Genomic DNA, 27,877 nt, shown 5'->3' on the forward strand with positions numbered 1-27,877 from the left:
ATCAACTGGGTCAAGCACAGGATCAGCTGTATCAACTTCCATTACAACAGCAGAACCAAACACAGGTTCACCTGTATCAACACCCAGTGCTTTAACTGGGTCAAGCACAGGAACAGCGGTGACAACAGAACCAACAGAATCAAATCCAGGAAGCACTGTACCAACAAGTACAACAATTGGATCAAACACAGGAACAAGTGAAGCAACATCCAGTGCATCAACTGGGTCAAACACAGGATCTGCAGTAACAACATCCAGTGCATCAACAGAATCAAGCCCGGGAATCACTGTACCAACAAGTCCAACAATTGGATCAAGCACAGGAACACGTGAAGCAACATCCAGTGCATCAACTGGGTCAAGCACAGGATCAGCTATATCAACTTCCTTTACAACAACAGAACTAAATACAGGATCAGCTATATCAACTTCCATTGCAACAACAGAACTAAACACAGGATCAGCCATATCAACACTGAGTGCCCTAACTGTATCAAGCACAGGAACAACAGTACCAACATCCAGTGCATCAACAGAATCAAGCTTGGGAATCACTGTATCGTCGGGTATGTCAATTGGATCAAGCACAGGAACAGTGGTAACAGCATCCAGTGCCTCAACGGCATTAAGCACAACAACTGAAGCAACATCCATTGCATCAACAGAATCAAGCCCAGGAAGCACTGTATCAACAAGTACAATTGGATCAAACACAGGAACAAGTGAAGCAACATCCAGTGCATCAACTGGGTCAAACACAGGATCTGCAGTACCAACATCCAGTGCATCAACAGAATCAAGCCCGGGAAGCACTGTACCAACAAGTCCAACAATTGGAACAAGCACAGGAACACGTGAAGCAACATCCAGTGCATCAACTGGGTCAAGCACAGGATCAGCTATATCAACTTCCTTTACAACAACAGAACTAAATACAGGATCAGCTATATCAACTTCCATTACAACAACAGAACCAAACACAAGTTCACCTGTATCAACACTGAGTGCCTTAACTGGGTCAAGCACAGGTACAATGGTAACAACATCCAGTGCATCAACAGAACCAAGCTCTGAAAACACTGTATCAACGAGTACAGCATTTGGATCAAGCACAGGAACAAGTGAAGCAACATCCAGTGCATCAATTGGATCTAGCACAGGATCAGCTGTATCAACCTCCATTACAACAACAGAATCAAACACAGATTCAGCTGTGTCAATAACCAGTGCTTTAACTGGGTCAAGCACAGGTACAATGGTAACAACATCCAGTGCATCAACAGAATTAAGCTCGAGAATCACTGTATTGGCGAGTACGACAATTGCATCAAGCACAGGAACAAGTGAAGCAACATCCAGTAACTCAGCTGGGTCAAGCACAGGATCAGCTGTATCAATTTCCAGTGCTTTAACAGGGTCAAGCACGGGAACTGCTGTAGCAACAACCATTATGACAACTGGAACAAATACTGGAACAGCTGCGACAACGTCCAATGCAATGACTGGAACAAATATTGGCGTAGCTGTAACAACATCTACTGAAACAGCTGGAACAAACACAGGAACAGCTTTAACATCGTCCACTGCAACAGCTGGACAAAATACTGGAACTGTGGGATCAACAACTATTGCAACTACTGTAGCGATCACAGGAATGTCTGTATCAACATCCAGTGCAACAACGGGAGCAAACACAGGAACAACTGTACCAACCACCAGTGCAGCAACCACCACAAATACTGGAACAGCTGTAACAACACCCACAGCAACAACTGGTCAAATCACCGGAACTGTGGGATCATCATCCAGTGCAACAGTGGGAACAAACACAGAGACAGCTGTAACAACATCCAGTGCAGCAAACGGACAAAACACAGGAACAGCTGTAATAACAACCAGTGCAACAAATGGACCAAACACAGGAACAGCTGTAATAACAACCAGTGCAACAAATGGACCAAACACAGGAACAGCTGTATCAACCATCAGTACAGTAACATCAGCAAACACAGGAACAGCTGTAACAACATCCACTGCCATAACTGATCAAAGTACTGGAACCGTGGGATCGACATCCAGTGCAACAACAGGAACAAACACAGAAATGGCTGTAACAGTATCCAGTGCAACAACTGGTCAAACTACAGGAGCAGCTATAATGGCATCCAGTGCAATAACTGGACCCAATACAGGAACTATGGGATCAACAAGTGCGACAGCTGGAACAATCACAGAAACAGCTGTGACATCATCCAGTGCCACAGCAGGCACAAACACTGGTGCAGCTGTGACATCACCCAGTGCCACAGCAGGCACAAACACTGGTGCAGCTGTGACATCACCCAGTGCCACAGCAGGCACAAACACTGGTGCAGCTGTGACATCATCCAGTGCCACAGCAGGCACAAACACTGGTGCAGCTGTGACATTATCCAGTGCCACAGCAGGCACAAACACCGGTACAGCTGTGACATCATCCAGTGCCACAGCAGGCGCAAACACTGGTGCAGCTGTGACATCATCCAGTGCCACAGCAGGCACAAACACTAGTGCAGCTGTGACATCATCCAGTGCCACAGCAGGCACAAACACTGGTGCAGCTGTGACAACATCCACTGCAACAACTGGAACAAATACAGGAACTCTGGGGTTGACGTCTAGAACAACTGGAACAAACACGGGAACAGCTATAACAGCATCCGCTGCGACAGCTGGACAAAACACTGGGACTGTGGGATCAACAACCATTGCAACCACCGGAACCATCACAGGGACAGCTGTATCAACATCCACTCCAACAACTGGAACAAACACAGAAACAGCTGTAACAACATCCAGTGCCACGGCAGGAACAAGCACGGGTGCAGCTGTAACAGCATCCAGTGCAACAACAGGATCAAACACAGGAATGACTGTATCAACCACCAGTGCAGCAACGACAGCAAACACAGGAACAGCTGTAACAACATCCACAGCAACAGCTGGTCAAAACATCGGAACGGTGGGATCAACATCCAGTGCAACAGTGGGAACAAACACTGAAACAGCTGTCACAACATCCAGTGCAACAACTGGACAAAGCACAGTAACAGCTGTATCAACAACCAGTGCAGAAACCACAGCAAACACAGGAACAGCTGTAACAACATCCACCGCAACAACTGGTCAAAACACTGGAACTGCGGGACCAACAACCAGTACCACAACTGGAACACACACAGAAACAGCCATAACAGCATCCGGTACCACAGTAGCAATGAACACTGGCACAGGTGTAACATCATCCATGGCAACAACTGGAATTAACACAGAAACAGCTGTAACAACATCCAGTGCAACATCAGGATCAAACACAGGAACCACTGAAACAACATCCACCACAACGACTGGTCAAAACACTGGGATCATGGGATCAACATCCAGTGCAACAACCAGAACAAACACAGGTGCAGCTGTAACGCCATCCAGTGTGACAACTAGACCAAACACAGGAACAAGTGTAACAATATCCACTGCCAGAACTGGAGCAAACACAGGAACAGCTGTAGCAACATCCAGTACAATAACAAAAACAGAAGCAGCTGTAACAACATCTAGTGCAACAACCAGAACACCAACAACTCTTCCTACAACAACCACAATCACCACTCCTCCAACTACAACCACCACTCCTCTTACAACAACAACCTCCAGACCTCCGACAACAACCACACCCACCAGTCCTACAACAGCCGCACCTAGTAAGATATGTGGTAAGTTGCTTGTTTATTATTGCTAATACTTCCATAATGCATACTGACTCTCATTATTTGGTGAGAAAATTTTAATTTACATTAAAAGACCGCATTTATGTCATGATATCAAAATTGCAACTGTATATAAATATCTTAACCTGCAATGTTTTCCAGGAATATTCATGAGAATATGGTTTAATCAATTGGGTCTTTCTATGCTTTGAGAAGTGTGAACTTATCAAAACTTAGATCAATCACTATCACCAATTTTTTATTCATGCCAGACACTAAATTTTACCTTAATTTCATTTTTAAATGGATTTTGTAGTTTTTCTTAAATATAAAGTAACAAGTTTTGATCGTGAAACTAAGTATTATACCATGTGTGATACCAAAATTTAATGGCGATGCAAAAAAAACATAATCTGATAATTAACTTTAACATAGCAAGAAAATTCTTTATGAATCATGTAAATAACCCATTTATTGTAGGTGCTTCACTCCAGATCTTTTTAACATCAAGGTGATATGAAGAGTAATTTAAAAGAGAACTGTTTAGAATTGGAGGGATTATGATGATGGTGCTTAATTACAAGGATACTTTATTTTCCTCAGGGCGTTTGAAACTTAAATTGGTGGAAAGTCGAGTAATTCACGTTACCTTGGATACCAACGATGTCTCTGTACAGGCCACGTATAACGTCAGTTTATCAAATGACAATGCACTAGTGCAAACTTTAACCAACGTGCAAGGGACAGCAAAATTTACCAGACTTGAAGTAGCTACTTTTTATGAGATTACGGTATCGATATCTAATTGTGATCAACAGGGTACATCTTCACTAAAAGTCAGGACAGGTATGCTTCTCAAATGCAGTATTACCCTTATGCTTCCAGGGGCGTTTTAGATGGATCAGCTGAATGGAAAATTGGTTATTTTATGTAATGTGGTTGCTTTGCAAATTCAAACTAAAGTAGAGAAAAAATTCCTTGTTTAAGAAGATATGCACTCAGTGGCCACTTTATTAGATGCACCTACTCGTTAATGCAAATATCCAGTCAGCCGATTAATCACGGCAGCAATCCGATGCATAAAAACATGTAGAAATCGTCAAGAGGTTCAGTTGCTGTTCAGACCAAACATCAGAAAGGGAATGAAATGTGATCTAAGTGACTACAACTGGGGAATGATAGTTGGTGCCGGACAGGGTTGTTTGAGTATCTCAAAAACAGCTGATCTCCTGGGATTTTCACTCACAAGTCTCTAGAGTTTACAGAGAATGGTGCTAAAAACAAAGAAAAAAAAAATCCAGTGAGCAGCAAGTTCTGTGGGCAAAAATGCCTTGTTTATGAGAGGTCAGGGGAGAATGGCCAGGTTGGTTCAAGCTGAGAGGTGACAGTAACTTATAAAACCCTATGATACAAAAGCAGTATGCAGAAAAGCATTTCTGAATGCACAACGCATTGAATCTTGAAGTGGCTGGGCTACAGCAGCAGAAGACCACACTGGGTTCCACTCCTGTACCTAATAAAGTGGCCACTGAGTGCATATCCTACTGCTTTGCACCTATTATTCTTATCTTTTACTGAGATACAGCATGAAGTAGCCTTTCCGGCCTCTCTAGCCGCACCGTCCAGCAATCTCCCAATTTAACCCTACCCTAATCAAAGGACAATTTACAATGACCAACATTGCTGGACTGTGGGAAGAAACTAGAGCACATGGAGGAAACCAACACAGTCATAGGGAGAACGTACGAACTCCTCACAGGCAGCAGTGGGAATTGAACCCCGGTCGCTGGTACTGTAAAGCGTTGGGCTAACCACTACGCTACCACGCAAATAATGCTGGAGTGCTGCCTGTGACAGAGCAAGTTGAGTAAGAGGGTATGAACATGACAACAGAATATAAAATGGGCAAATGTAAGCTCAACTACTTTAATGAATATAGTACAGGTCGACCTTCACTAATCCGACTACCTGTAATCCGGTTCCTTCGATAATCCGGCACTGATTATGCTTCATGTGATCCTTCTGTAATTCGGCATTTTCATTAATCCGGCACTCCTCAGGTCCCAATGGTGCCGGATTAGTGAAGGTCGACCTGTATGTATTAAGTGGTGAGGGATTGCAGTAGCATTGGTGTTCTTCTACACAAATCACTAAAGAGCGGCATTCAGAATAGGAGGGCAAATAATATGTTAATCTTTGTTACTGGGAGACACAAGAGACTGTAGATGTTGGAATCTGGAGTAACAAACAATCTGCTGGAAGAACTCAGTGGGTTGAGCAGCAACTGTGGGGAGGGGGAGAAATTTCAAGCTGAAAGTCTGCATCTGTCATGAGATGCTGCTCAACCCGTTGAGATCTCCAGCAGGTCACTTGTTGTTTTATTACAAGAGGGCTTCGTTTCTGTTCTGTGGAAACCTTTAATAAGGCCACACACAGAGTATTGTGTAAAGTGTCGCTCTTCTTAACTAAAAAGTATGTTTTTTTTTCCATTAAGAGAGTATAGTGAGGAATTCTTTAGGTTATTATAAAAGATCTTCATGTGACCTGGAGGTCTAGCTACAGTTGTACCTTTCTCTTCAGTAACTTCCCTTACACTGCGAGACTCACTGGTCTATAGTTTCTAGAATTATTCCTGGTTCCCTTCTTGAATAATGGAACAACATTTGCTATTTGCTAGTTCTCTGAGACCTTGCCTGTAGCTAGAGAGGACATGAAGATATTGATCAAGGCCTCAGTAATCTCTTCTCTTGATTCTTTCAATATCCTGGGGGTATAGCCCATCAGACCCTGGTGACTTATCCACCTTAATGCTCTTCAACAGACCCAATACCACCTCCTCCTTTCCCTCAAAATGTCCTAACATACTGATATGCTCAATACTGATCTCCCTATATCCACATCCTTTTCCTTGGTAAATACTGATGTAAAGCACTCATTAAGAACCTCACCCAAATCCTTTATATACAAGCTGATGTTCTCTCCTTTATCCTTGAGTGGTCCTACCCTCTACCTAGTTATCCTCTTGCTCTTCATGTATGTATAGAATGCCTTGGGAATCAGCTTAATCCTACTTGACAAGGTCTTTTCACGGCCTGTCCTGGCTTCCCTAATTCCCTTCTCGAGTTTTTTATTGGCTTGTTTATAATCAAGGATATGATTACAGGTTCCCAAACTTTACATATTTTTCCTTTTTCTTCTTGACTACATTTGTCACATCTCTTGACATCCATGATTCTCTTACTTTCCCATCCTTCTCCTTCCTTCTTATTGGAACATACCTGTTCCTATACTCTGCACAGGTGATTTTTAACCACCCTCCACGTCAGGTATGGACTTCCCCAAAAACAGTTGTTCTCAATTAACTCTCTCTAGTTCCTGCCTAATGCTCACATATTTGCCCTACTCCAGCTTCATACACCCCTGCAGGATCCAAACTTATCCTTATTGATAACCATCTTAAAACTTAAGGAGTTGCAGTCGCTGTTCCATAACTGTTCATCCACTGAAAAGTTGGTCAACTGGCCAGGCTCATTACTCAATACCAGGCCCAGTATAGCCCTCCTCTTGTTGGAATATCTACATATTGATTGAAGAAACTCTTCTGGATGCACCTAACAAATTCTGCCTCATCTAAACCACTTGCACTATGAAGGTCCCAGTTTGTTGAAGCCCCTGTGACAACAACCCTATTGTTTTTACACCTTTCCTTAATCTGCCTGTATATCTGTTCCTCAACATCTTAGTGACTATTTTGGGGGGGATGGGCGGGGTCTGTAGTATAATCCCATCAGAGTGATTGAACCTTTCCTGGTTTTGACTTCCACCTTGAATAGTCAGTTCACTATTCCCCTGACTGCAGCTGTGATATTGTCCCTGATCAGTAGTGGAACTCCTCCTCTTCTACCTCTCTCTCTATCCTTTCTAAAACATTGAAACCCTGGGATATTAAGCATCCGTCCCTGTCCCTCTCTCAACCCTGACATGGCCACTACATCATAGTTTCAGGTACTAATTCATGTTCTTTATCTATAATATGTCCAGCATTAAAATACACACACTTCAAACTATCTATCCCACTGTATATATTACTTTGTTCCTGCGTATTTTAACTGGTCCTGGCATCTACCTTCCTCTCCACGTCTCCACTTTCTGACCGGGTGCTCTGGTTCCCATCACCCTGCCAAACTGGTTTAAACCTTCCTGAGTAGCATTAATGAACCTCCTAGCCAGGATATTGGTTCCCCTCCAGTTTAGGTGCAATCCATCCCTTTCATGCAGGTCACCCATGCCCCAGAAGTAGTTCCAATTATCCAAGAACCCAAGACCCTGCCCCCTGCACCAACTCCTCAGCCACTCATTCATCTGTACTATCACCTTATCCTGTCCTGGCAAGCAGTCCAGAGCCATCCAGAGATTGCAAGGCCTGCCCTTCACCCTCTTCCCTAACTCCCTATGCTACCTCGTCTCCATTTCTACCGATGTCATTGTTGCCAAGTGCACCACGACCTCCTGCTGCCCACCCTCCCTCATGAGAATATTCTGCAGCTACTCTTGAGTCGCCCTTGACCTAAATGCCTTGGAGGCAACACACCGTCCTAGCATCTCTTTAATAGCCACAGAATCTCCTGTCTGTCTCCCTATCAGCTTCCCAATTTTATCGCTCTACTTGAGTTTACGCTTCGCTGCGAAATCTCAGAGCTGGCCACAGTGTCACGGGCCCCGCTGCTGCTGCACCCTCTCCCCCAGCAGTATTCACAGGGGTATACTCGTTGCTGAGGGAAACCCTGCAGTAACTGCTGACTCCTCTTACTTCTCCTGGTGGTCACCCATTTACCAACTGAAGCTGGCACTCTGGCTGTGAGCATCTGAGTAAAAGTCTCATCTACGAGGAGGCTTATAGACTTCCGGAAGTACAGACTTCTGCGTACATCCAGCTCCAGTTCTTTGACCTTGTCAGTCAGGAGCTGAAGTTGGATACACTTCCTGCAGATTTAGTCAACAAGGAGACCGTTAGGAACCCTGCAATCCCACATCTTACAGGAGGAGCATTCCAGTGCCTTAATTACCATTCTGCATACACTTGTTCTACCGTTAACTCTAACCCATAATATTAAATTCCACAACCAACTAAATGATTCCAAATGACTGCAACCTTAACCTCTGCCTGTTCTTGCTAAACCTGTTGAGGTGAAGCCTGACCACTGTGGTCTGTCCTTATGTATTCACACATAATCAATTTCCCCCGGGATTAATAAAGTATGACTATGACTATGACTATAAGGAGTTGCTTTGATGGGTTGATTGGCTGTTCCAGTTATTTATTTTTTAACATTGTTGTCGCTCATTGAAATACAGATGAGGCTGTTATTCCAATAACCACTGGACCACCCTGAAACTTCCAATGTAACAATGGCAAGTTCTGGTCACCCCATTACAGGAAGGGTGTTGAGGCTTTGGGGAGACTGCATAAGAGGTTTACCGGGATGCTGCCTGGATTAGGGAACATGTGCTATAAGAAGAGGTTGGAAAAATTTGGGTTGTTTTCTCTGGAAAGGTGGAGGCTGAGGGGAGACCTGATAGAGGTTTATGAGATTATGATTGGCATAGATACAGTAGGTTGATTAAGGTTGTCATAGCTGAGGGAGGTAGTGGGGATTAGCTCCCACTAACTGTTAAATGCTCCCTATAGTGTGCATCTCAAATAGCTTCTGACAATCAAGACCAGCTCCTGGCTTTCAGGTGTGGTTCAGGTACTAAGTCCGGCAGAACCATTTCAACTGACAGGAGAAGGGGTAAGGGTCAGTTACTGGCACCTTAAAACCAGTCGCTCCGGGCAGAGGGGGCTCGTCAGCCACGGATGGCAGCTTATCTAGTCGAAGAACATCTCTGATCTCAAACTTCCACTGCTTTGTGGCTATACCCATTCAAGGGAAAGGCTTCTGGAGTAAACCCCAAGGAAAAATCCTGAGTTGGAGTCCCTAAGGCAGTCCGACATTGAGTTCAACACTGACTGGCAACTCTTGAGACAGCACTGGTTCCAAACTGTTATCAGTCTCTGCCATTCCTTTGGATTCATCAGCAACGTGGAGAGGGGGAGCCTATTGCATGGGGAACAGCTTGCTCTCCGTATTGTACTGTCTTGGCTTGTGTATCATGTCGAGTGCTGAGATGCAATATCAATGGTCGACCCTGACCAGTGGAGGGGCTCAAGATAGTGGGGGTAGACGGTATCTTTTTCCCAGTACAGAAAATTCAAATACCAGAGGGCATGCATTTAAGGTAAGAGGGGGTAAGTTCAAAGGAGCTGTGAGGGGCAAGTTTTCTTTACACAGAGAGTGATGGGTGCGTGAAATGCACTGCTCAAGGTAATGGCAGACACATTAGGGACTTTTAAGAGACATTTAGATAGGCACATGAATGGAAGGATATGGCCATTGTGTAGGTACAAGAGATTGGTTTGGTTGACCATTTGATTACTAATTTAATTGGTTCAGCACAACACTGTGGGCCAAAGGTCCTGTTCCTGTGCTCTAAGTTCGATGTTCCTATTTGAGGAAACCAAGAGCCCACAACATGAACTAATTAACTTATTAGCTGTTCTATGTTCCAAGTCCTAAATGTAGTTTTATGTTTCTCAAACATTCAAATTAGTCAGGGTGTCCAAAATTATGGGAGGATGCAGCAGAATGGGGTTGAGATGGAAAATAAGTCAGCCATGATCAAATGATAGAATAGACTTGATGGGCTGAATAGCCTAATTCTGCTCCTATGTCTTGTGGTCTTATTGTCTTATGGTCTAAATGGGTGCCAAGGTAGCGTGGCAGTCAGCATGACACTATTACAACTCAGGGCATCGGAGTTTGGAGTTGAATTCCAGCGCCGTCTGTAAGGAGTTTGCACCTTCTCCCAGTGAGCCGTGTGGGTTTCCTCCAGGTTCTCCGGTGTCCTCCCATAGGCCAAAGATGTACCGGTTAGTAGGTTAATTGATCATTGTGAACTGATTCAGCTAGTGTTAAATACGTTGGTTGCTGGGCAGTGCAGCTTGATGGGCTGGAAGAACCTGTTCCACACTATCTCTAAATTTAAAAAAAAAGCAGAATTTTAGCTAGATAGATAAATAAGTTCAGTCTCAAACCAAGTGTAGGAGAATTTTCATTTTAGGATACTCATGTTGAGAGGCTTGCATAACCAATTTCCTAAATAGAACAGCTCAAGTTGCATTGTTTAAATTATCATTCTACACTAAAACCAAAGCAACATGAACAATATTTATCAATCAAATATCACCTCTGAATAATTTCCTTTTCTCTCAAAAGCTGGAAACCTACTGCGAGGAAGAACGGCAATTACAAATTTAAACTTCACAGAAGCATTTCAAAACAAAAATAGCGCCAAGTACAAAGAGTTGGAGCAGAACTTCACTGCGGAAGTAAGTCATTGTGACAGGTGTAAGGGGACGGGATGCTAAAGACCAAAGAAACCATGACCTGTTGATATTCTGAACCACTTGTTTCCTGTTTATAATTTTCAGACACAAGACTCAAGATACAGGAGCAGAATTAGGCCATGCGGCCCATCAAGTCTGCTCTGCCATTCTATCATGGCTGATTTATTATCCTTCTCAACTCCATTCTCCTGTCATCTCCCGGTACCCATTGATGCCCTGACTAATCAAGAATCTTATCAACCTCAGCATTAAATATACCCAATGACTTGGTCTCCACAGCCATCTGTGGAAATGAATTCCATGGATTCACCGCTCTCTGGCTAAAGAAACTCCTCCTCCCTATATCCGTAATATATCTGCTTCTACCACTACCCATTACAGCGTCTTCCATGCGCCCATCACTCTCCGTGTAAAAAAAAACTCACCTCAGACATCTGCCCAATACTTTCCTCCAATTATCTTAAAAAATTGTCCCCTTGAATTAGCCTTTCTCGCCTTGAAAAAGAGTCCAAGGCCGTCCACCCGATCTGTCTCTCATCATCTTGTACACCTGTCAAGTTACCTCTCATCCTCCTTTGCTCCAAACAGAAAAGCCCCAGATTGCTCAACCTATCCTCATAAGAAATGCTTTCCAATCCAGGCAGCATCCTGATAATTCTTCTCTGCATCCTCTCGAAAGCTTCCCCCTCCTTCTTACAATGAAGCAACCAGAACTGAGCACGATATTTTAAGTGTGTGCTAACCGTGGTCTTGTAGAGCTGCAACATTGCCTCACAGCTCTTGAAATCAATCCCCACCAAACCATACATTTTTTTAAACAACTCTATCAAATTATGCGAGAACTTTAAGGGATTTATGGACATGAACCTCAGATCCCTGGGTTGGAACAGTAACACCTTATATTCCATCTGGGTAGCATCCAACCTGATGGCATGAACATCGATTTCTTGAACTTCTGGTAATTGCCCCCACCTTCACCATTCCCCATTCCTGTTTCCCTCTCTCATCTTTTCTCCTTACCTGCACATCACCTCCCTCTGGTGCTCTTCCATGGCTTTCCATCCTCTCCTATCAGATTCCCCCTTCTCCAGTCCTTTATTTCTTTACCTATCAGCTTCCCAACTCTTTGCTTCACCCCTCCCCCTTCCTGGTATCACTTATCACCTACCAGCTTGTACTTCTTCCTCCCCACCACCCCTGTTCTTACCCTGACTTCTCATCTTCTTTTCCAAGTCCTGAAGAAGGGTCTCAGGCTGATACGTTGACTGTTCAATCTTTTCCATAGATACTGCCTGGCCTGCTGAGTTCCTCCAGCAATTTGTGTATGTTGCTTGGATTTCCAGTATCTGCAGATTTTTTCATGCTTGTTATCCCTGTGTTCCTCCATACTCCTAAGAATTCTGCCATTAAGCCTGTATTCTCCCTTCAGATTTAACTTTGCAAAATGCATCACTTTACACTGCTTAATAATTGCTAGAAGTGAATTTCTGCTTACTCTTGTAGGTGAAAAAGGGTTTCAGTACGACTTTGCAGAATGCCCTGGAGATTGGAGAAATTGTAGTTAAAATCACGAATGTTTCAAGAGGAAGCGTGGTTATGGATTACATAATTGCAGTTGCAACAAATCTAAGGAACAGTTCTGAAACAGTAAAAAATGCGTTTATTCAATCCTTAAACAACACTCAACTGTATGATATAGATCTTCAAAGAACAACGATTGAAGGTAGGGAAATGCCGCACAAACATTTCAATCATTGGCTTCATACTGCTTTACAAACATCTAGAAATTGTATTTTGTACTGAAACATGAACAGTTAATGCAAGACACCACTATGGTTACAGCAACAGAATAGAGTCAAATGTTCTCTATGTTTGGGTGATGCTAGGACAGGGCTTTAAAACCCTGGAAATGAAAAGGTCAGGAAAATGGAAGGGAAAAAAAAAAGTCCTTCAGGTTTGAATAAAAAATTACTTGATTCCAACACAGTGAATTTGTATTCATGAGGGTGAAAGTTTGACTCACATTAGGTTTGCTGGCCAAATTTTTTCCAAGTTCGAGTGAAAAGAACCTGATTTGTAAATTAAAACAAACCTTTATAGGACAGTTGCATCATCTGGACCAGCTCAAAGGTTTAACATTGGTTGGACTGGATGGTGCAGGCAAAGTTCAAATGTTCAGTTAAAAGATACCTTAAAAAAAATCAGCAAGTATTACACATAATAGAAAGTCATGATTTAAATGGAAGGCTTTCTTTCAGATCATATTCATTCTGAATGCTGGTACTTTCCAGTAGCCGTTAATTGGAGTGTAAATAGGTTCTGGAAACTTTCCCTCACTTACAGAAATTAGTTTATTTATTTATAAACTAATAGTTTATTTATTTATTGACTGAGATAGAGTGTGATATAGGCCCTTCCAGCCCTTTGATCCATGCCACACAGCAATCTCCCAATTTAATCCCAGCCTAATCATGGAGCAATTTACAATGGCCAATTAACTACCAATTGGCACGCCTTTGGACTGTGGGAAACCCACACAGTCATGGGGAATACATACAAAATCCTAACATACACTTACTATTTCCCCAAAGAGTCACAGGTTCATACAGAATGGCAACATGCCTTTCATCCTACAGAATCTGAGCCAATCATCAGCTCCTTATTTACGCTTATCCTAATTCTCCCCACAAATCCCGTCAGCTCCGTGTAAGATTCTACCACTCATGTACACTCAGTGGCCATTTTATTAGGTACCTCCTGTACCTAACAAGGTAGCCATTGAGTGTATGTTCCTGGTCTTCTGCTGCTGCAACTGATCCACTTCAAGGTTTGACTTGTTGTGCATTCAAAGATGCTCTTCTGTACACTGCTGTGTAATCAGGATTGAAGCTCGGCACAAAACATCTACTTTTTATTCCCCTTCATAGATGTGTCTGACTTGCTGAGTTCCTCCAGCATTTTGTGTGTGTTAGATGGAGTTTAATCTGCACATGTGTGAGGTGTTTCACTTTGGAAGGTCACATGCAACGGGAAAGCATATGGCAGATTTATGTACAGAGGGATCTTGGGGTCTGCATTTCTAGCTCATTAAAGGTAGCCATGATACTTTTGTTTTAAATTGAGAAGGGAATCTCACTGAACCTCTTTTCTGGAAGTTTCCACCTCTGGCAAAGAAGCTCATTTTCTGCCTTGCACTGAAGTGTCAAACCACATAAAGTAACATGACGACCATGCAAATCCATGATCTTCTGATGAACTAAATCCATGTTCTAATATTTATCTGTCCTTGTCATTGCAGAGGTAGACAGCTGCCAACCCGATTTTAATGATTGTTCAGGTAATGGGATTTGTATCAGGCAGAATTCAACATATACCTGCCAGTGCAAAGCTGGATTCACAGACCAAAATCCTGCTATTCCAGGGAGAGTGTGTGAAGGTAGGCCCGTTTCTGACCTTAACATTACTTTAACGCTATAGGAAAGTGTCTTTTGCCCCAGGTGATCACTTTAATCCAACTCTCATTCCAGACGTGGATGAGTGTCAGACAGGCAACAACACATGCTCCGATTTTGCTCTCTGTACGAACAACCCAGGCAATTTCTCATGCAGCTGTTTCCGGGGATTTATGGACATCAATCCGGCAAACCCTGGAACACAGTGCAAAGGTAAAGAGCATAATTGTTTAAACCCAGAATTGTGGGATAGGATGGAGTAGAATGAGGACTGATTCCAAATTATCCTTGATGTAATTAACTGCTTAAATTCTTACAGGAGTTTTAGAAGTGATAAAATTTATTATTGCACATCCCAGTCTTGACAATATTAGTACTTATAATGATATCGTTATGAGAGATAGTCACAAATTGCTACTAATGTTATAGAGTCATAAAGCAAAACACCACGGATACAGGCCTATCAGCCCAACAAGTCCACGACAACAGCTAGATCCAATTTCCAGCAATCAGCCCCTAACACTCTAAGCCCTAACCCTGCATGTATCTGTGCAATGTTACTACTGGACCTCTCAATCCATATACACAACACCACCTGGGTGAAGAAGTTGCCCCTCAAGTCCCATTTAAATCTTTTCTCTCTCACCTTAAATCTATGCCTCTAGGCTTATACACCCCTATCCTGGGAAAAGATGATTACAATGCACCTTGTCTATGCCTCTCATAATTTTAAACAGACTCAATTTGTTCTATTCAAATGTGAAGCATACAGTATAAAACCAAATATATACAACTTCACACTGGCACGGCATAAACTTCTAATGTACAGGCTCGGACGTTTACAAGGGTGGAAAGTGTGGGTGGAGTGAAGGGAATAGGAATTTTGCAAGGGAACATTGAGAGATCCATGAAGACTTAAGTTCACTGTATGTGATTTTTAACATGATGGATTCTTTGTCCAGAAATCAGTCTGTTTTACAGTACTGTGCAATAGTCAAGCATATATATGTAGGATGCCTAAGACTTTTGGATAGTACTGTATTTATCAACATGGAGCAGAGAGCGAGTGTGTAGATCTGACAAGAGCAAAGGATGCTGGGAATGGCAAGAGTGGAGTGCCACAGGAGGGGTGTGGGACATGTGACAGAGAAGGAATTCCAGAGGCGGGCAGTGGCACGGGTGCAAAGACACCCAGCCCTGGGAAGTCAGGCAAGGCTACTTGATTCCAAACAATTGGTTTATTGATCATTACAGAATATCTCTCTGGTGCTTCCCGTTCCCTTCCCTTTCGTTTCCGCTCTTCCCAACTACGATTCCCCTCTCCCTGCCCCCTTCCCACTCTCAATCCACGATAGAGACCCATACCAGAATCAGGTTTATCATCACTCACATATACTTTATACTTTATTGTCGCCAAACAATTGTACTAGAACGTACAATCATCACAGTGATATTTGATTCTGTGCTTCACCCTCCCTGGATTACAAATATTAAAAATAGTTAAGTAAATATTAAAAATTTACATTATAAATCATAAATAGAAAATAGTAAAATGGGAAGTAAGGTAGTGCAAAAAAACTGAGAGGCAGGTCTGGATATTTGGAGGGTACAGCCCAGATCCGGGTCAGGATCCGTTCAACAGTCTTATCACAGTTGGAAAGAAGCTGTTCCCAAATCTGGCCGTACGAGTCTTCAAGCTCCTGAACCTTCTCCCGGAGGGAAGAGGGACGAAAAGTCTGTTGGCTGGGTGGGTCGTGTCCTTGATTATCCTGGCAGCACTGCTCCGACAGCGTGCGGTGTAAAGTGAGTCCACGGATGGAAGATTGGTTTGTGTAATGTGCTGCGCCGTGTTCACGATCTTCTGCAGCTTCTTTCGGTCTTGGACAGGACAACTTCCATACCAGGTTGTGATGCACCCTAGGAGAATGCTTTCTACGGTGCATCTATAAAAATTAGTGAAGGTTTTAGGGGACAGGCCAAATTTCTTTAGTTTTCTCAGGAAGTAAAGGCGCTATACGTCATGATATTTGTTTTTTTTCTGCAGCAGCAGTGCAGTAAATAAAATTACCATAGCATTGTACAAGTTTTAAGCACCCTAGCTATATACTGTATATGTGCCCAAGATTTTTGCATAGTGCTTGCCACCTTTTAGTGAAGTGAGTTTTATAGAAGAACTCAGAAGCAGGAAGATGCCAACAATGGCCCTGGAGAGGATAGGCGGTGGGTGATTTGAGAGAGTTATAACCCCATAACCCCAGTGTAGCTGTGAATAATTGTTTGGTGAGATAGAGTTGGGAGGTGAAGGGTGGGCAGAGATGTAGGTATGCTGATGGGAAGGTGGGGTGAGTGGGGGAATACAGTGAGGTGAATAGCTGGGAAAACCTCCTGCCTCATGAACTTTCTCCCCAAAATAGCTTTTGCCTCTTCATCAATTTATCTTTGAGAAATTCAGACACTCCAAAACAAGCAAAACTGGTTAAATTAATAATTGCCAGCATCATTACACTCTCCAAATTTCCAGCCCTGGAACAGTTTGACCTTCTACTCCTTAACTCATCTCGATTAATCTGTGGAAATGTTATCACCTGCCCTGAATTCACCACAAGAAATTGAATTAAGTTGTGATATTCCAGAGAATTCTACACAGTACTGACCTGAATTTCTTTCTTACTACTGGCAGATCCAAATAACTGTTTCACATTTGATGATAACTGCACTGTGTTTCGGTGCCTGAGAATGGGAACCAGCTGCCCCTGTAAGTAATTTTACCAAACCTGACCTTCATCTGTGATGCTTTCTAGGTATTCTAACTGGTGATCTTGGATATGATGTCACTGCTCCACTGGACAGTAATAATCCCTGCCCTCCTATATTCTTCTGAAACCTGGATTATCTACAACAGGCATCTCCAGTTTGTCTTGTCCTCTCTTCAATGAAAAGCACAATTTTTTCCCCTGTTTTTAATCTATTTTTTATTTAGAGATGTAATGCAAAAAAGACCCTTTCAGCCCTTTGAACCATGCCACCCAGCACCCCACCAATTTAACTCTAGCCAAGTCACAGGACAACTTACAGTGAACAATTAACCCACTAACAGGAGTATCTTTGGACTGCGGGAAGAAATCAGAGCACCCAGAGGAAACCCACATGCACACTGGAAGGAACATACTAATTTCCTTACAGAGGACATGGGAATCGAACTCCGAACTCTGACACCCAAGCTGTTGTGCTATTGCTGTGCCCCATACTGCATTTCCTTTCCCTGTCTCTCCATGTTTGTGTTCAATGGCTTATTGAACTTGAAAATAACATTGCAAATCCCAGCTTCATATTGGAATCCATTCACCATCTTCTATGTAAAACAAAACTCTAGATTGCTGTTTCAACCCCCCCTTAAAAAGTCAGGTTTATTGTCAAGTGCACAATACATGGATGCACAAGTGTAATGAAAAACTTACTTGTAGCAGCATCACAGGCACATAGCATTAAAGACTTCTTGTAAAGTGTGTGGCCTGGTGGCAAAAACATTGCTTTTCCTGCCTGTGTCTCCTGACTTTCAGCCATTGTGCCAATGACTACCCCTTATTTCTGCAAAATCCGAATATTGTAGATGAGGGAAGTCTAGAATAAAACGGACAATATTGCAAATGATCAACAGGCAAGTTAGCTTTTACTGAGAGAGAAAAGAAATTAATATTGAGTCAGCAGAACTCTTCATTAATTCTTTTGAAAGGTTGCCAGCATGAAACATTAACTCTTTCACTGCAACAGGGATGCTGAATCACTTCAGAGCATTTCCAGGTCTTTGAGCTTCCTTTCCCAAATTCCTAAAAAGAAACTCTCTCAGTATGAGGGAGCTTACATTTTACAATTATATGGTGAAAGTTCTTGGCCTGACAATTTGAGCTCCCCTGATAAATTAAAGCATTCTATTCTGACACATATTGCATGGAAGCAGTAGACCAATAACTGGTTTGTCATTGTTCCTACAGCAATGCAGATATTCAAGGGGAAAATAACATTAAAGTCCAAAACATTCAGCAATGAGTTAAAAAATCCTGCAAGTGAAGCTTACAAGAACTTAACAAATGAAATTATAACTACAGTAAGTGATATGTTGCTTGTTTACTTGGGGAAAAAAGTCTGATTAATTAACAATTAGAATCAAAGGAAATTTTAACATCATCCCACCCACCTTGGGAAACTAGAATAAGCCAAAGGTTATTGAGTTAAAAATTGATACACAAAAGGCTATTTTCAATTTAACCAAGAATGTTGAAGATCAAGTTGAGGACTCATTCTCAAGAGCCAGGTCAATATTTAACTGGAGGTGCGGCAGTCTCGAGGAACATAAAAACAAATAACAGCAGATTTCCTGTACAAAGCAAAGGGAAGAAAGTTGTATGGCCAAGTAGAGGTATTTGTATCACAAATAGCCATGGCTGAACTACAGGCGGATTGGAAAGTGAATAATGTTGTGCCTTTGTTTAGGAAGGACTACCAAAACAAGTCAGGAAACTGAAGGGTAATGAGTCTAACATCAACAGGGACAAAGCTACTGGAGGGTACTGTAAGGGACAAGATCTATCTGCATTTGGAAAAGCAAAGACTGATTAGGGGTAGTCAATATTGCTCTGGGTGCGTGGAAAACTATCTCATAAATTTGATTGGGTCTTTCTAAAGAGAGTCAAAAGGATTGATGAGAGCAGGGCTATAGATATCTTCTCTATAGACTTTAGTAAGGCTTTTGACAAAATTCCACGTGGTAGACTGGTCCAGAAGGTGAGATCACATGGAATTGGATAAAAAAAGAAAACTGGCTTGCTGGAAGAAGCCAGAGGGTTGTAGTGGAGGTTTGTATTCCCTGATCAGTGGTGCGCTACAGAGATTGGTGCTGGGTCCACTGTTTACCTGCTATGTTAACGCATTGGATGAGAATGCAGGTAGCATAATTAGTAAGCTTGAGGATGACACCTAAACGTGTGGTGGACATGAAATAAGGTTGTCTAAGGTTATGGGAGGATCTAAGATCAACTGGGAAACTGGGCAAAGGAATGGCAGATGATGCATTTTGGGAGATTAAAACTTGGGTGGTGGGTGGAGATACATCTCTACCAAAGGAGATGTAGCACCCACTTAGCCCCTGATCACGTGAAGCTATGGGAGCAGGTTGTGGATGGTCGTATGAGTAGCTGGTGCACATCCCAAGTCCACTGACGCCATGAAGAATATTGATAATGGCTGGGGTCAACCCATCTTATAAAGATGCTGCCCAGAAGAAGGCAATCGCAAACCTTCTGTAGAAGAATTTGGCAAGAACAATCATGGTCATGGAAAGACTATGATCGCTCACGTCATATGACATAGGACTTAACGAATGAACAAAATTTACACAGTGAATGACAGAGCCCTGGGAGGTGTGGCAGAACAAAGAGTGGTATGTCACATAGTTCCCTGAAAGTGCTGCCATGGCTAGACAAGACGTTGAAAGAGGTGTATGGCACATTTTTCTTAATTGAATGGGGCATTGAATACAGGAATTGGGGACATCATGCTACAGCAGTACAAGGTGTTGGTGGGACTGCATTGGAGTGGTGTGTAGCTCAAGTCACCATATATTAGAAAGGGTGTAGTGAAGTAAGGGAAGGTGCAGAAACATTTCACAAGACTTGAGGGTTTGGATTATTAGCTGGGACTGGATGGGCAAGGATTGTTTTCTTTGAAAGGGGAACTTTACAGAGGTCAATAAAAACATGAAGGACATGGATAGGGTGGATGGTCATAGTCTTTTTCCCAGGATAGGGGAATCTAAGACTAAAGGGCTTAGGTTTGGAGTGCAGAGGAAACAATTAAAGGGGAACTGATGGACAAAATTTTTTACACAGAGAGTGCTGGGTATGTGGAACGAGCTGCCAGAGGAAATGGAAGAGCTGGATAGAATTACAAGGTTTAGAGTGGGGATTCCCAACCCTTTTTTATGAGCAAATAGGGCTAACTCACGTAGGCAACTTCGTTGGCATGGATGAGCTGGGTTTAAGGTCCTGTTTCTGCATTGTATCATTTTAACGTCCTCTAACCCTATACATTATCTTCATAGATTGTGCCAACTGTGCAAAGTACACTGAACGACAACAGCTTCAACATCACCATCGGTGGTTTTCAGAATGGTAGTGTGGTGGTAAATATCCTGATATTCCTGAACTTAAACTCAAGTGTCACCTTTACCAGCTTGCTAGAGGCTATCAGTGAGGCAACGAAGAAGATTGACAGTCAAAGCACCGTGAACATAACAGGTAACGATACGCCATACCTTGGGCAACTTAGTCATTGTTTTAAACAAAGGATGAAACTTTAAAATAAATTGAAGATGTCAGGAATCTGGAAAAAAATAAAATACTGGAAAAAAACACAATGGGTCAGGCAGCATCCATGTAAAAAGAAATAGTTAATGATTCAGGTCTGGAGCCCTGTGTATTGTTTCATTTGTCCAATGATTTACAGGGAAAATATAGAAATTAGATCAGATCATGAGACCAATGATTGCTTGGTTAATGTTTCAGACAATTCTTCTAAAATTAATGAAACCAGCCACAGCAGCTCTGGTGGCATTGCAAGTGTGGCCAGCAGGACAGTGTAGCGGTTAGCACAATCACTTCCCTGCCCTAGCGATCACTGATCATGCTTCGATTCCCCCCACCGTCAGTAAGGAGGTTGTCCATTTTCCTCGTGACTGTGTTGTGCTCTAGTTTCCTCCCACAGTCCAAAGACATGGTTAGGGTCAGTGAGTTGTGGGCACGCTGTGTTGGTGCCGGAGGTGTGGCAACACTTGCGGGCTGCCCAGAAAAATCCTCACTGATTTGATTTGATGCTAAATGATGCATTTCACTGTTTTGATGTACATGTGACAAGTAAAGTTAATCTTTCTAATGTTGGAGGGAGGGCACCTGGTTGGTTCTTCATCACATATTATGAACTCAGCCAATGGTCTTGGGAAAGGACGCAAACTGAACGGAAGAGCATCACATTATCTGCTCCTGTGAACCCAGTAATACTCAGTTTTGAGTGTGGTTCCAAAGTCACCTCGTCAAATGGCTTTTCCTTTGGGATACTCTATATAGGAAAAACCTGAAAGGCCACATGGAGTTGGTGTTTGAAATAACAGATGCACACCAGCAGACTGGTTGAACTAATCTACCTGAGCATGAATTTGGTACAGCTTTTACATTCTCAGTTAACATAGAACATAGAACATAGAAATCTACGGTACATTATAGGCCTTTCGGCCCACAATGTGTCGGCAATGTAACCTACTCTAGAAACTACCCAGAATACCGCATAGCCCTCTAGTTTTCTAAGCTCCATGTACCTATCTAAGAGTTTCTTAAAAGACCCTATTGTATCCGCCTCCATCACATTCACTGGCAGTGCACTCCACACACCCACCACTCTCTGTGTGAAAAACTTAACTCTGACATCCCCCTTGTACCTACTTCCAAGCACCTTAAAACTCTGCCCCCTTGTGTTAACCATTTCAGCCCTGGGAAAAAGCCTCTGGCTATCCAAACGATCAATGCCTCTCATCATCTTATACACCTCTATCAGGTCACCTCTCATCCTCTGTTACTCCAAGAAGAAAAGGCCAAGTCTATTTCTATTCTCATAAGGCATGCCTGGTTGATGAGATTATTGGCCAAACTATAGTTTGATAAATAGATAGATAGATAGATATACTTTATTAATCCCAAGGGAAATTTGGTATTTCCCGAGGAATAAAAGATTGGTGGCTACAGAAACACTTAATTAAGCAGTAGACCCAGTCCTGACTACAGAATAAAATGATTATCCATATATGTGGAGAGGATGTTTGCAAAAGTGGGACAGTCCAGGACCAGAGGGCACAGCCTCAGACTAAAAGGACATCTCTTTAGAATAAAGATGAGGAATTTCTTTAGCCAGATGGTGGTGAATCTGTAGAATTCATTACCAGACGGCTGTGGAGGTAAAGTCATTGGGTATATTTAAAGTGGGTTATATTGACAGGTTCTTGATTAGTAAGGGTATCAAAGGGTAAAGACCATAAGATATAGGAGCAGAATTAGGCCATTTGGCCCATTGAATCTGCTCTGCTATTTCATCATGGCTGATCCAATTCCCTCTCAGCCCTAATCTCCTGCTTTCTCTCCACATCTTTTCATCCCCTGACCAATCAGAAATCCATCAACCTCTGCCTTAAATATACCCAATGAGTTGGCCTCCACAGGTTACGGGTAGAACGCAGGAGAATGGGGTTGAGAGGGAAAATAAATCATCCATAATTAAATAGCAGATCAGACTCAACAGGCCAAAATGGCCTAATTAACATAGACATAGAAAATAGGTGCAGGAGTAGGCCATTCGGCCCTTCGAGCCTGCACCTCCATTTATTATGATCATGGCTGATCCTCCAACTCAGAACCCCGCCCCAGCCTTCCCTCCATACCCCCTGACCCCCGTAGCCACAAGGGCCATATCTAACTCCCTCTTAAATATAGCCGATGAACTGGCCTCAACTGTTTCCTGTGGCAGAGAATTCCACAGATTCACCACTCTCTGTGTGAAGAAGTTTTTCCTAATCTCGGTCCTAAAAGGCTTCCCCTCTATCCTCAAACTGTGGCCCCTCGTTCTGGACTTCCCCAACATCGGGAACAATCTTCCTGCATCTAGCCTGTCCAATCCCTTTAGGATCTTATACGTTTCAATCAGATCCCCCCTCAATCTTCTAAATTCCAACGAGTACAAGCCCAGTTCATCTAGTCTTTCTTCATATGAAAGTCCTGCCATCCCAGGAATCAATCTGGTGAACCTTCTTTGTACTCCATCTATGGCAAGGATGTCTTTCCTCAGATTAGGGGACCAAAACTGCACACAATACGCCAGGTGTGGTCTCACCAAGGCCTTGTACAACTGCAGTAGTACCTCCCCGCTCCTGTACTCGAATCCTCTCGCTATAAATGCCAGCATACCATTCGCCTTTTTCACTGCCTGCTGTACCTGCATGCCCACTTTCAATGACTGGTGTATAATGACACCCAGGTCTCGTTGCACCTCCCCTTTTCCTAATCGACCACCATTCAGATAATAATCTGTTTTCCTATTTTTGCCACCAAAGTGGATAACTTCACATTTATCCACATTAAATTGCATCTGCCATGAATTTGCCCACTCACCCAACCTATCCAAGTCACCCTGCATCCTCTTAGCATCCTCCTCACAGCTAACACTGCCACCCAGCTTCGTGTCATCCGCAAACTTGGAGATGCTGCATTTAATTCCCTCATCCAAGTCATTAATATATATTGTAAACAACTGGGGTCCCAGCACTGAGCCTTGCGGTACCCCACTAGTCACCGCCTGTCATTCTGAAAAGGTCCCGTTTATTCCCACTCTTTGCTTCCTGTCTGCTAACCAGTTCTCCACCCACACCAATACCTTACCCCCAATACCGTGTGCTTTAAGTTTGCACACTAATCTCCTGTGTGGGACCTTGTCAAAAGCCTTTTGAAAATCCAAATATACCACATCCACTGGTTCTCCCCTATCCACTCTACTAGTTACATCCTCAAAAAATTCTATGAGATTCGTCAGACATGATTTTCCTTTCACAAATCCATGCTGACTTTGTCCGATCATTTCACCGCTTTCCAAATGTGCTGTTATCACATCCTTGATAACTGACTCCAGCAGTTTCCCCACCACCGATGTTAGGGTAACCGGTCTATAATTCCCCGGTTTCTCTCTCTCTCCTTTTTTAAAAAGTGGAGTTACATTAGCCTCAGGAACTAGTCCAGAATCTAACGAGTTTTGAAAAATTATCACTAATGCATCCACTATTTCTTGGGCTACTTCCTTAAGCACTCTAGGATGCAGACCATCTGGCCCTAGGGATTTATCTGCCTTCAATCCCTTCAATTTACCTAACACCACTTCCCTACTAACATGTATTTCGCTCAGTTCCTCCATCTCACTGGACCCTCTGTCCCCTACTATTTCTGGAAGATTATTTATGTCCTCCTTAGTGAAGACAGAACCAAAGTAATTATTCAATTGGTCTGCCATGTCCTTGCTCCCCACAATCAATTCACCTGTTTCTGTCTGCAGGGGACCTACATTTGTCTTTACCAGTCTTTTCCTTTTTACATATCTATAAAAGCTTTTACAGTCCGTTTTTATGTTCCCTGCCAGTTTTCTCTCCTATGTCAAATTCTGCTCCTATGTCTTATGATGTTATGTCAAATGGCAAATTCAAGTTTCTATTACACAGTGGATGCATGCTATAAAACATTTAATGAAGTTTCTGAAACCTGGGTGTTGTCACTGGTGTATTCTAAGTCTCTAGTTCTAGGCTGTATCTGCAGTTCCATTTTAACACATTAGCACAATCCACATCCCTGTTTAGTAGTTATTAGCCCACACTATATCTTTTCCCTACAACACTATGGCATCAGTAATAAGAGAGAGGTGAAGTTTCCGTTTTGCACCATAATTTGCAGAATGTGAACCATCTTGCTGATTTTGTTCCATCAATCCCCATCAACAATCCAGCTGAAGACCGTGCCTCAATTACTCTTTCAGCAACACACACAACAATCTGGAGGAACTCAGCAGGCCAGGCAGCATCAATGGAGGAATAAAGAGTTGATGGTTTGGACTGACATCCTTCATCAGGCAGTTCTGAAGTAGGGTCTTGGCCCAAAACGTTGACTGTTTACTCATTTCCATAGATGTGCCTGACCTACTAAGTTCCTCTTGCTTTTTGTGTGTGTTGCTCTGGATTTCCAGCACCTGTAGAACATCATGTGCTTGTCATTGATGTCTACTAGCTTGTATTTCTTTCTACCTCACACCTGCTCCATAATAAAAAAAATAGCCGTGGTTTTGACAACAGAATAATTTTCATGGTCAAACAAGACAGGACATTGTCCCAATACATTCCTCAACTTTTCTCATTGCAAAGATGCATTTCACCTCCAACAAAATTCTCCTTCTCATTACAGGAGGGATGCGAAAGGATTTAGAGAGGGTGCAGAGGAGATTTACCAAGATTCTGGATTAGAGAGATTGATGAGATTACTGGTAAAGCTACATTTTAGTAACAGAATTGTGGCCTCAGAAAGACTTAATTAACCAAAGACTGGATCCTGACTACAGAATGAAATGATTATCCACATATAAGATGTAGGTTATGAGGATAGGTTGAGTGAGTGAGAGCTTTTCTCTTTGCAGCAAAAGAGGATGAGAAGTGACCTAACAGAGGTGTATTTATGTTAGTGAATTACTGTTGATTTTTTTTTTCATTGAATCCAACTTTAGGTGCAATCTCTACAACAACAGCAGCTCCCACCCAGACAGAAGGGATTCCAGCAGAAAACACTGGATTCAAAGTGGCTGTAATAGTTTTGGGAGTTGTACTGGGTGTGGCCCTGCTGGTGATCATAGCAGTAACCGTGGCAATGATCCTCACTAAGAAGAGAACTGGACGATACTTATTCGACACCTCAAACATCCTCCAGAAGTTCAGTTATCACAACATTTAGCGTGTCACATGAAATTTCAAACTGAACACTTTTTTGGAGCTTTTGGAATAAGTGTTGCTGCATAATGCAGACTCGAGGATGATAAAAGCAATATTGGAAACAAAATGTGGATTAATTGTGTTTTCGATCTGGCACTTTTGTTCTAAATGTCTCTATGATTGGGAGATGAAATGAGAATATTTTTATTTTACTAATTAAGTTATTAACTGAAATTATGTGATATTCATGGAACACAAATCTACAGTACCTCTTTAACCAAGTTTTTGGTCATCTGCCCTCCTATCCCTATTGGAGCTCTATGCCAAATATTGATTGCTTTATATATTCAATATTGGCTATAGATTGGGTTGTTATGCTGCATCTAAGGTGCTACAAAAATATAAGCCATTATAGTCAAATAGACAATCATAAATATATGATTTTCAATAACTTATCTGTGGAAATAAGTAGTGTTTATAATTAATATCCAAAAGATTTGAGTAGACCTTATAACCAGTTCTTTTTACACAGTCAAATGTGGAGAAATGAAAGGAAGATCCTGCTAACTGTGACTAGTGACTTTCTATTTTCATGAGAACTTTTAAAATTAATTGGTACAACTATTCCTAAAGAAATTAACAGGAAAGGGCCTTGCTGTCATCTAAAGCCTATTACAACCTCAAGTGCGGAGGCAGCATTGATGTGAAGGAAAATGCAGAGTGCAATGTATGCATAAATTTCTGCAACAATATGGTCTTTTATTGATGTTGGTGGCACTGTCTACAATTTCTTACTGATCTTTAAATCCACTCAAGAAGACAAACAATTTTATCTCTGGGCTGCCTGTAAGGTCCTCTCTCAGGAGTGCACTGAAGAGTTAATTTAAATTATACTTTGAGGTCTCTGCAGTGGGACTTTAATGCACTATCTTCTGTATTTGTTTGAGCCAAGTCCATCCTGCCACACATAGTCCAAAATAAATTAACCCTTAAAAAGGATCTTTCAAAGAAAGACTTTGAAACATTACATTCTGTTAATTTCCTACTGCCCTGAAACATTTGACAAAACTTTAGCCTGATGTATATGAAAGAACAGTTTGCTGAAACTACTGTACATATGACGGCGTTCTCTTTCTATGGGCTTATCACCTGCACAGAACCTAATCTATTCATTTACATTGTGACATGAATTCTGGAACAGATAAAGATATCTCTGCAGTGTTTTGAGTCTCTGACTATCGTAAAGCCTCAGGCAGGTCAAGTGCAAATGATAATTTCCAAACTGCATGAATTTACATATTTCTCAGTGCCCAGTGTCAGATTCATGAGTTGAGAAGAACTAAATCTAGTGAAATACTGTACCCACTCAAGCATTTTGTGTGTATCTCAGGACACTAATTGAAGATAAATGTTACTTTGGATGATTTGCAAAACTGTTATTTATATTTAACTGTATCTTATTTTCTTAATGTATTATAAAAGCATAAACTTAACAAAACACAAGTAATTATGTGATGAGGTTCATTGAACTGTTATTCTTTATGCATGGAAAGCTGTTGGAAATAACTTATTTAACAGTGCAAGTTCTATATATAAGCCTTGTGTGTGATTTATATTTGGGGACCAATCCGCTTTGATTATTATAATGTACAAATAGATTGTCTGTGACAGGTAGAAGGGT

General features: G+C 42.2%; 2 protein-coding genes and 1 long non-coding RNA gene across 4 annotated transcripts in view; 2 read left to right on the forward strand and 1 right to left on the reverse strand.

Moving 5' to 3' along the window:
* Positions 1-18,225, reverse strand: part of LOC134347478 (uncharacterized) — a 97,060-nt gene extending 78,835 nt beyond the window's left edge. Inside the window, exons 1-3 of one of the 2 annotated variants that reach the window (XR_010018168.1) lie at positions 18,104-18,225; positions 12,401-12,732; positions 8,305-10,822 (exon numbers count right to left, since the gene is read on the reverse strand). This is a non-coding gene — a long non-coding RNA (uncharacterized LOC134347478). Of the gene's footprint in view, positions 1-8,304; positions 10,823-12,400; positions 12,733-18,103 lie in introns of those variants that run through there. The other variant, XR_010018169.1, reaches the window with a different exon arrangement.
* Positions 4,232-13,101, forward strand: LOC134347476 (uromodulin-like 1). The gene is made up of 3 exons (XM_063049801.1): positions 4,232-4,592; positions 11,063-11,175; positions 12,697-13,101. Exons 1-3 carry the CDS (start codon positions 4,307-4,309, stop codon positions 12,994-12,996), a joined length of 699 nt encoding a protein of 232 aa, XP_062905871.1. The 5' UTR covers positions 4,232-4,306; the 3' UTR covers positions 12,997-13,101.
* On the forward strand, positions 14,711-27,674 carry LOC134347477 (uncharacterized). Its single transcript, XM_063049802.1, has 5 exons — positions 14,711-14,858; positions 17,326-17,400; positions 18,638-18,750; positions 20,743-20,938; positions 25,995-27,674. Exons 1-5 carry the CDS (start codon positions 14,819-14,821, stop codon positions 26,216-26,218), a joined length of 648 nt encoding a protein of 215 aa, XP_062905872.1. The 5' UTR covers positions 14,711-14,818; the 3' UTR covers positions 26,219-27,674.
* Positions 27,675-27,877: the final 203 nt, after the last annotated feature.

The sequence above is a fragment of the Mobula hypostoma genome, chromosome 6 (genome assembly GCF_963921235.1).
Source record: "Mobula hypostoma chromosome 6, sMobHyp1.1, whole genome shotgun sequence".
NCBI classification, from domain to species: Eukaryota; Metazoa; Chordata; class Chondrichthyes; order Myliobatiformes; family Myliobatidae; genus Mobula; species Mobula hypostoma.